The 10693-nt window shown below is 33.4% G+C and overlaps 1 protein-coding gene across 1 annotated transcript; it reads right to left on the bottom strand.

Moving 5' to 3' along the window:
• Positions 1-270: 270 nt before the first annotated feature.
• LOC128234108 (chitin synthase chs-2-like) lies at positions 271-10378 on the bottom strand. The gene is made up of 12 exons (XM_052948120.1): positions 10347-10378; positions 9311-9505; positions 8953-9151; positions 8557-8697; positions 7305-8365; positions 6973-7167; positions 6362-6486; positions 6136-6235; positions 3810-3978; positions 3357-3425; positions 3029-3164; positions 271-2844 (listed from the first exon to the last, which is right to left on the bottom strand). Exons 2-12 carry the CDS (start codon positions 9502-9504, stop codon positions 995-997), a joined length of 4239 nt encoding a protein of 1412 aa, XP_052804080.1. The 5' UTR covers position 9505; positions 10347-10378; the 3' UTR covers positions 271-994.
• Positions 10379-10693: the final 315 nt, after the last annotated feature.

The following is a 10693-nucleotide window of genomic DNA, read 5'->3' as shown; positions in this document are numbered from 1 at the left end:
CGATTATCAATTTTAGGCCAGGGCCGAGTATCGCAATGCGGCCTCCCTGTGGAACGTTCGCACGTGAATTCAATTTCCATTTTTTAATCAAAATTGACAGTATGTGCAGTATAAACTACGTAATCACAATTAATTGATTCGTTCAAATATTATAATTGTTAAAATTTAAAAGGGAGGTAAAAGCGAACACAGTTGAATGATAGTATAGTAGAACCAGATTACTCGGGCGGTGGTTTTTATTGAGTCATGACAATCAAAACTGTTCAAACGAAGCGGCAAATTTGTATTTTCCTAACATTTTGTACAGTTTTCATATATTTCTACATCAATGATTAAAGTATTTGTCAATATTTAACAGAAAGTTGTTCTAATTCATACGAGTTCAGTGTTATTAAACTATATTGCACAATGAAGACATGAACAGAATGTCAGTAAATCGTACCGAACACATTCGGAAAGACTTGCGGATTTTTCAAGCAAACAATGGATATAATGGAAAAACGAATAAGCATCATTACGATGTTTGCGTTTTTCCAACTTGGCCTACTTTCCAAAAACTATATTTATTTTAATTTGCAAGTATGTTTACTCATCGTCGTTAAGCTTGAAGAAGAGAAGGGATACAAATTGAGTGGAGATAACCTTTCAAAATAATGTACTGTTATTTTGTAAACTTACAACAAAATAACAGTTGGTATGCCTTGAAATTTAATTAGGTAACGCATAACATCACAATACAAGTGCAATGTTAGTTACTTCAATGGGATTTTTTCGTTTAATCTCATTTTCATTGTTATTTTCTTTTCCTTGTGTTAGCACACAGGTACAATAGACAATAATCGGCGATACAACATAAAATACGAGTTAATGTAACCAAATATATATCTTAACAAACATATGTACATATATGAACATTAAACATTACAAAGGTACTTTAAATAATTGGCGGTAATTGTTGCTTTGAATGCAGACATTATTATCAATGTATCAGCTATTAACCTCTTCTGTCCTCATGAAAAATGTTGCTAGGGTATTTCACACCAGGTCGTAAAAATGATCCATCAACATAACCACCGTCCAGATGACACAAACTTGCATCAATCGGCTGTCTATGTCGTTTTCTATAGCGCACTGTCTGTATTCTGTGATGGTAAATATTGAATTTCCTTGAGTTTGGTCTATTTGATGAAGGAGATGCCGTATCTAAAACAGTTTCACAATCAAAGTCGTCATAATCAACATCAGGCTCACTCATATAATCAGGCGGCGGCTCATCTTCTTCTTCATCTTCCTCCAAATCATGTTCAATCTCCTTCAAATGTTCTTGAAATTCTTGCGCTTTAGTCTTTGTTCGTCTTGAACAGAAGCACACAAACACCTCAGTGCTCGAAATAAAATGGCAGAAAGTTCTCCATCGATGGGAAAGCATAAAAATGAATTGGATACAAAGTAGAATTGCAAAAATTGACAGGAAAAGTACCGATAATGGTTCATATTTCCCCGTAATATAAAACCCATTTAAACTTTCTTTGCTTACTTGTAATTGCAACAGTGCTAATGAGAGCATAAAGTTCAACACGAAGAAACCGTACACGCAGTTGTTCCTCAACGAAATTAATTCACGATTAAATTTTTCTTGGAGTTTCTTATTGGCTTCAAGTGGCTTCAGATATTTGTTAATTGTATGTGTCCAAAATGTTTCCTCATCTTCGCTGAGTAAATATTTTTTGAACTTATGTTTTGAGTCTGTTAATTGTGCTTTTATCCAGTAGCTATCGTCTTCATAATTTATGAAATCCACATGTTGTTCGCTTTGTTGTCTTTCAACTTGTTCCAAATCGGAACCATTTGGGTTAATTTTACCGAGTTTTGCTTGCAAGTATTGTTGAACAAGAGCGATAAGCAAACGCGTAAATGATTTCTTATTTCCACTCTCTCCTTCCGATTGGGATGATGGAGATTTGGATTCTCGAGTACCCCATCTAATGTCATGTAAATTGCACATATAAAAAACAGTCAGAAAAATAAATGTAGAAGGCACAGAAACGTAATATAGTAAGCCAGGAAACAAACATGTGAACTCTTGAGGGTGAAGCAAAGCCGATATCAAAAATGCTACTCCAACAAATATGAGAAAAATCACGCTTGGGGAAAGAATTGTCTCGCTCACAATGTTTAAAATCATGCCGATTGTCACAATAACCATTACAAATGTATATGCCGTGCTTAGTATTGCGGCTACAAGGAGTTGCTTTTTCTGAGTCACTGTCAGGCATAACACTGCGAACAAAACTACCGGAGTCACGGCTACGAAAAATGAATGCCATGGCTTCAAACTGAATACTGAACTAAATGACCCTTCTATCATAACAAGGACAATTCCAGGAGCTAATACACTTGTTAAAACCAGCACCAATTGATATATCATAAACATATGGTTGATTTCTCTGTTGTTTTGAACTATTTGTTTCCAAGAAAGGACCAAGTCAATCATATTTGCCATTGTTGATGGGGACCAGCGCCGTCTTTGCACAAAAAAGTCCCAAAAGTTTTCTGGCGCAAACGTTTTTGCATCTGAGGCTGCACAGTAGTCTATCTTGTATCCTCGTTTAATAAGAAGTGTGCAAAGCCATCTATCCTCGCCTTGTTCAAACTGCACAAGGTGTTTTCCTTCCTCTGGCTCTTTAGTGTACGTTTTCAAGACATTGTCGTCAACGAGGGCAGAAGCTCGAAATATAGAAAAGCATCCAGGGCAACATAGCACAGAACCGAAGATATGTTCGCATGCCTTTTGAAGCCAGTGGCCGACTGCATATTCGAATTGTTGGTACCACACCATTGGACCTGAAGTGAATCATTGTTAAATGTGAATGAAGACATAATTTGTATTAAAGAAAATTATTGACAATAAGCTTTGAAAAGACATTAAAGAGTTACCATCATGTTTAAATGGATGTTCAAACTAAATCTATGTTTATATATTGATCAATGAAATTGTTTATGTTAATAGTTAAAAGTTAATAACTACCTGATCCTATTGGATGAATTCTGCCACAAACTGCTGCGACACGGCTGTTCATCTTCATTCGATCCATCATTCGTAAAACTGATTTCGGTTCAAAGTCTACATCACCGTCAAGGGTTAGAATGAATGTCTTCTTTAGCTGTTTAGCGAATAAGAGTTATCATAGAATACGTTCATAATTGAAATTGAAAAAAAAATCGTTGATTTAAATGGTCACATAGTATCGCACATTTATTTTATAAGAGAATGTCATGATTTACTTAATTTCTTTGATAATTGTTCATAAATAAAACCCCAGACGGTTCAGATAATTAGAAATCAAAAGACTTGCCTCGTCTCTAATTGTATCTGGATACGTCTTTCCCATTTTGTACAGCAAACAATAGTACATGTACATCACCTGTGTTGTAAAAAAAGAAAAAAGCTAAATGGAAATTAATAGAAAAAAGTGCAACTATGAAATAAACCTGATAAAATGTATTTACATATTTTCCAACCAAATGATTAAATGCAGATGATAGATTTGAAGGTTATTATATTTCATGATACAGCTGGACTACTAATACAATTAAGACATAAGTACAATGGATACTAAAGCCAAGTAGCCATAAACCGTGCATGCTCTCGATACGTAACGCACAGATCAAACATTAAATGAAACAAACAAGACAAAAACAATACAACGCTACCTCTTACTCACACGCATTCGCGTTCGCAAATACACACACGCACTCATGATCGATGTAAATTAGTTGTTTACAAATCTGTCGAAAACAGTTGTTACCTGAGACCATCGTTTTCTGGGCCTTATCTTTTTCTTATCCTTCAAATGAATCGTCATCTGTGTTCCACCTGGGAGTTGTAGAATGAATTGTCCGCCATAAGGTGTCTGAACCACTTTCTTTTGGAATGTTTTATTCCACTCCAAGAGTTCTTTGTCTTTCAACACGGAACTGCCCGTAAAATATGTTTAATAAGAATATGATTTCCTTCATTGAGATACGGTTGCTAATGGTAATCGGAAGCCGTAACACTAAATTTGCATTTATGGAAGATGTTTACAAATATTACTGGCATTTCTTTCTTCATTTAATTTGTTCAAAAACTATCAAGGACTTTTTGGTGACATATCAACTAAATTCACCCTTAACACTACTTAATAGTTTTTTTTAGTTTATTTATCTTTTCCCAGAAGGTCATAGACCCATGTGGTACAATTTGCAAAATATATAATATGGCAAACGTGCATCAATATTAAGTTGACATGATCTCATACATGCATTACAGTAGCACAATTTTACATAGGAAATGAAGACTTATATTCACCTATTACATGATGTACATGTTTATAATAATTCACATTTTCGTCGTATGTGTCAAAAGTATATATGCAACATAAGACTTAAAAGAATAAAAAGTGTGACAAAAATCCAGTTGTACTGACATTACATATTAGATTAGACCTATCACTAGTGCTGTAGATAATTTGACAAATTAAAACCTTTCTCATATTGAATTTAAATCACATTGATAACGAAAGTGTGAATTTTACATACATTTTTACATATTGCATACACCATTTTCGACAATAGTAATATTTAAAAAAATGTGAATTTTACATACATTTTTACATATTGCATACACCATTTTCGACAATAGTAATATTTAAAGAAATTATTTAACAAATTTGACTTGATTGTGCACGGGAGATAATTGCTATGGTCTTAACACTCTACCTGTATATCGAGTTATGTAACATCCGCCGCACTTTACCTTTAACAATATATTGACATAGTTACAATATAATTTCTTAACATAGTTAACTGCAGTTATATAATAAAATGGAACAAATTTGTATATAAATGTGTATTGTCCAAACAATTTTGGTTACTGATAGCGAACATATGATCAATATGGTCATATCACCTGACCTATATATCGCGTTGTTTAACGTTTAATATACAGTATAGAAATAGACACCGTTATACCAATATGATGGAATATATTTCTTAAATTGATTAGCTGTGATATCCTAATGAAATAGATTAAACTGCTATATTTATGTGCATTATCCAAACAAATGTATATAGCGTTACTGAACTACTTTATATGAAGAATAGATTGAAAACTTAAGGGACATAATCTTGTCAAAAAGCGAAATACAAGATTAGCCACCCGGTAAATCTAAAGATTTACGTTTACTTATGTATTTCCTCTATCCCAGATCTTGCCATCAATGACAAGATATGAGGAGGAACAATTAGATAACAGCAGTTTCGCTTGTAAAATAAACATCTAGATATACATATATTTGAGCTGTAAAAAATATTATATTATATAGGATGAATCACACATTTACATGGCTGAAATTGAAGAAATATCACATATTCATATGACTAACATATATTGATCAACATGTCAATTGGAACAATGATATAATAAGAGAAAACATACACTGTAGTACTATAAGTCTAGCTTTAACAAAAGTATAGACACACCTGAAAATCAATAACATACAAATCAGCTCCATATAAAATATCTGAGCGCATCACGAATGCTTTTGAAATATATATACTCAGTTTTCTAATTAACAATTGATTTTCAGTATTCATTAATTCTATAAATTTACACATATTTGGAGATCTCCAGTAACAAATTGGGATATATTGTGTTCTTAATTGAGAGTACATTCTACATTGTAATACAAAATGGAATTCATCTTCTAACACATTGCAGAATGTGCATTTGCGTTCATTTATAGGTACACTGGCAGGTCTTGCCCATCTTCCTGTTTCAATACATAATCTATGCGAGGAGCATCGCAGTTTTGTCATACTAGTACAGAATTTTCTAACACCTATACATTTTAAATATGGCTGTAGTTGAAATTGTGCAATACATCTGTAAAATAAAGCTCTGGATGAATCATTTAGTCTACCAGTCCAATTTTGAATAAATTGATCTTTAATTCTTTGTTTAACTAAACTAAGAAATACATTTGCATTTCCGACATTTTGATAAAACCATGCATCGTTAAGGCCAAGGTTACATAATAAATCTCTTACCAACGAACACCAATATGAAACATGGGAATAAAGCTTACTACATACCCAACGGCCTTTTGCAAACATGACATAAACTGGAGCAGATATTCATTAACCTCACGACCGTTTTTTGTTGAGCAAAATGCGTCGTCAAATACTATTTGAACTGAAATAAAAACGTTTTCCTTGAATATCGTTTTTCATGATTTTGCAGATGTATATGAACAGACATTTACTTTAAAACAATCACTAAATAAACGGATTCATAGCAGACTTTGTGCAGTATACTTACCCTCAATGTTAATTTTATCAGGGTCTTGTGTTTTCTTTTCAACGTCTTGTTTCTCGCTGTCTGCACCGTTTATGTCCTCTTCTACATGGCCGGCTTCCTCTCGAATTGATAAATGCAGATCTAATCTGAAACAAATTTGAATTAAAATTAGTTTGAATGAAAACCTTTCGAATAACAATGCATAAATTAAATGTGGCCTGGAATAATCAGGCAATTAATATGTAAAGAACGCTGGATTCGTCTCGGCGAAACTATTTCACTTATGTAATATGTTAATGAAAGGCATATAAATGATTATAATTTAATCTGAAAAATTAATAGAAATTTGAATCCAAACTTTTTCTGATTACCATGCACGCATTTTATCTTGTATTGTAATAATCAGGCAAAGGTCGCTGGATTCATTTTGGTGAGCAATTTGTAAATGGTTGAATCCAAAATAACTGCATAATTTTTAAAAACGTAAAACTTGATTTTCTCAAATATTGAATAAGTAGCATGGTTCGTTATGGAACTTATGAAACGATATTTGATTAAAGAAACATATCAGTTTCCACTGTACAATAAGCAAGGCAAAATGAACTAAACGGGTCAGGTGAAAGTTATTAAACCTGCAAATAGACTTTAGAAGCTGACACATTTCTTGGCACGTTTCGTGCCACATTGTTACACAAATGATGACTTTTGGAACGTCCCTCGGTTGTACACTGTCCATATGCTGCTCTCTAATTTGATGGTCATTTCTCCTTCGAAGAAGCATGTTCAAATCAGGGAAGAAGAAATCGTAAAAACTGCCAGAAAACAACCTAAAGAAGAGACATTCAAACTTCAAACATAATTCGACTGAATAAGGACAGCTTTAGATGTAGACATATTAGATTGATAATAACATTCTTTTAACGTGAGTCTGTAGAATAGTGATAATACAAAATCTTAAACGTACCTCTCGAGTTTTGCCATTCTCTCGACCCGAGGAACCCAAATGTACCACGTTAACGCGATAACAGCAATCCAAGCCAAAGCCCCACTCGCGATGAAAATATTCCTTTCATTGTCTTCAGGCATAGAACATGTCAAATCAATTCCTACCGTGATCTGGGTACTTTCAAGAAAGTTATTGCACGAAAGACTAACAACAGCAATTATTGATAACAGTGGAGTGAGTATGAGTGGCAAAGCAAATGAAAATTGCTGCATTGACAATCGACAAGCCAACAAAGCTAATTGTGAAATAGCAAATGAACATGTTAATATTCTAGTTTCAAACTTATAGATGTCATAAAACTCCATCAATTGGTTGAACATTGTTTGGTTAAAGGCATTCGTCGAATCCAATGTCTCATTTCCATTCTCATGCTGAGCAGGTGTGAAATTTGTTGTTGAATTATACGCAAAGGATTCGATGTGTCCATTCTCGTCTGTTAGAGATGATTCAGACTCGTTCTTGTTGTCGGGTTTTTCAATTAGCTTTAAATCTAATTTCAACACAATCGAAATAATAAACATTAAACATATTAACCAACGAACAGTTAATCGAATAAATTCTTGTTTATGTTCTGTCTTGTACTGTTTCTCTTCTATTTTAGATTCACTTGTCTCCGAATGGGAATCTAATTCCCCTGATGTTTGTTTTTGAGCATTTGCTGATCTTCTTAGGTAAAGGAAATTATCCATATAGCATAATGATTTACACATCAAAAGTATAGGTAACGCCCATTTTAGATGCATGTCTCTATCAAATAGTATTAGCCACTTCATGAATAAGAAAACACTCCCTGCCAGTGCCAAAACCGGGAAACCCGCTATACACAGTTTGAGCAAAGAACCTTTTCTAATACATCCCTTGACTTTGAGCCGACCAATTGAACTCAGGAACTTGCATATGCTTGGAATAATTGGTAGTATTGTTAGAACTAAACATGTCCTCAAACTGTCCAGTAATGGAAGGGCGTAGATGATCAAATATACCTCCCCGATTGTGGTCACGGCCTGCAGGATAGCTGTCTAAAATGGTCAATTAAACCGTACTAGTGTCTTAATTAACTTAAACTGCATAACTTAAGCCTTTTCACATACATCATATGAACAAGCATGTATATTAAGCTCGGACATACAAAATACAAGCGTCCTAATTATCTATCATTTACAACAATTAATTGATATACAACAAAACAATGAATTTAGGAAAGACTTACCACAATGTGATGTCTTGTCCAGTTAGTCTTCTGATCTTGGAAAACAACTCTCCAAAGAGTTACTAGTGATGTGAAGAATTCAAAAAATGCAATGCACACGAGAATTGAAATTGCTCGACTTTTCTTGTTTTCAACTTTCGACTAAAAAACAATTGGACTTTAAACAAGGATTTGATTACTTATTTTTATTATATTTTGCAAACAAATATGAACTGAATACAAGCAGGCATTAGTTTATTTAATAATATAGAAAATATAAGTAGGCGCGTGTTATTAAGTGGACTGACATTCACTTTTATGTTTATTACCAAACACGCATTCAAGTAGTTTATTTTAATAACTTGTTATTATGTGTTAATTTCGTAATGTTATGTAATATGCTTGAATTCTTCATACCATAACGCTAGGGCTTGAAACATACAGTTTCTCAGAGAGATTGTTCAGAAAGGTCAAGAAGTAAAGCTTGTGCAGTATGCCGCATGAAAGCAGCAATAGCGTCAACACGAAAAAGAGCACTACTCTACACATTTTCAAAAATGTGTCACCGCACTTTGAGGACTTGTTTTCCTTTTTCTTAGTTTCTTTTGGAAGGTTCCTGAAAATAAAAAGTAATGAGAGCTTTCAAAATAAACACGTTTAATCACTAAGTTTTTACTTCTGTGTTTCTCCTTTTAGGTTGCAATGTCACTTTTATATATGATAGTCCAATATAAGGCTACAAATTGCAACAACCATATGTAAACAAATGCATTACCATATGTCTGTTTTCCTTTGCATGTCATCTTTTTCTCCTCTGGCGCATATCTTAACTGGAGGCGGGTTGTCGCCACTCTTTCTCAGCGTGCTCTGCGGCGTCGACTGGCCAGAAGGGGGCTGCCGCAGACCGGTCTGGCGCGATTGACCGGAAGAAGCCTCCCCCATTCGTTGCTGGGTTGGCATCTCTGGCATTCTAAATTTCGTCAAAAGCAACTTGTACGAATGTTTTTAAGATTTTTGTCATTAAACCATGACCATGTGTTTTACTTTATTCAAACCTCACATACTTTATCTTTAATCCATACCTTGTTCATATATCACAATTGAAATGTCCAGATTGTGAACTTGACGATAAACTGTTTTTACACTTTTCAGAAATGTATATAATTTATGAAAAAATATTTATTATTTATTTTTCATGTTATTTTCACTTCCATTCCGCTCGTTCAAGTCCTCTAAAATACACTGTTAATAATTAGTCCATCACTGACACATTAGCTTGTTTACATTATTTATAAGTTTTGTCATTTTCTTTTGCTGATTATTTTATTGTCAAACATTTAAATCGAAAATGAATGAGGCAATTATTGACAAAATAATTTTGCTTTCGTAAAATAAAAGAGTGTTGATATATAACGTATTTTGATACTAAAATAGATTAATAAATGTTAATTAGGAGTGAATCGCTTTGATTGATCAGAATCGAATTTGATTTAACCACGCAAAACTGTTTGTTTATTTTTAACTTATTTCATAGCTTTTATTTAGTAATATAAATTCGTCCACTAAACTGCTACTATTTGTGCTGACGTAATTTCATACTTAATTTAAAGGCACCACTATGTGAATAAATTGAAGAAAAGAGTAAATGGTAGAGTATTTCAATATACAAAACTTATAAATTTATTACGTTATTGACTTATTAACTCAATCAATAAATCAATCAATCAATCAATCAATAAATCAATTATTCAATTGATTAATCAATAAATTAATCGATATAAATTTAAATCTTTCAAAACGAGAACACTTACTGAATAATCAAGAAATAAACTGTAGCAAGTCCCGCGAGTGAATGCCTATTTATTAGATACCCGCTCGTTACATACTTAATAACGTGCTCACCAAAATCTATTTTTAGACTTTTTCAATGAACAGTCCGCATTTAAGTCAAGATATGTGCAATATCAGATTGATTTCAGGGGCGGATCCAGGATTTTGGGTTAGGGGGGGGGCGTAACTTTTAATCACTCTAAAGGTTGCACTAGCAGATCCAGGGGCATACCTATAGTTCTAATATCATAACGAGGTTTCTATTAGGACGACTAAGTGGCTTATATAATTTGTATATTTTCGTTAAGCGGGAAAAACGAGGGAAGAT

This window comes from Mya arenaria, chromosome 5 (genome assembly GCF_026914265.1).
Source record: "Mya arenaria isolate MELC-2E11 chromosome 5, ASM2691426v1".
NCBI classification, from domain to species: domain Eukaryota; kingdom Metazoa; phylum Mollusca; class Bivalvia; order Myida; family Myidae; genus Mya; species Mya arenaria.
The sequence above is the reverse complement of the archived record's forward strand: the minus strand, read 5'-3'. Positions and strand labels throughout refer to the sequence as shown.

Bases quoted from the DNA above. Each gene is read 5' to 3' on its own strand.
- LOC128234108 (XM_052948120.1), bottom strand. From the start codon at position 9,504: ATGCCAGAGATGCCAACCCAGCAACGAATGGGGGAGGCTTCTTCCGGT. The intron at 6,487-6,972 runs GTTTAATAACTT...AATTTGTTTCAG, and splicing joins CTTCTAAAGTCTATTTGCAG to ATTAGATCTGCATTTATCAA. The intron at 3,165-3,356 runs GCAAGTCTTTTG...TTCGCTAAACAG, and splicing joins CAGATACAATTAGAGACGAG to CTAAAGAAGACATTCATTCT.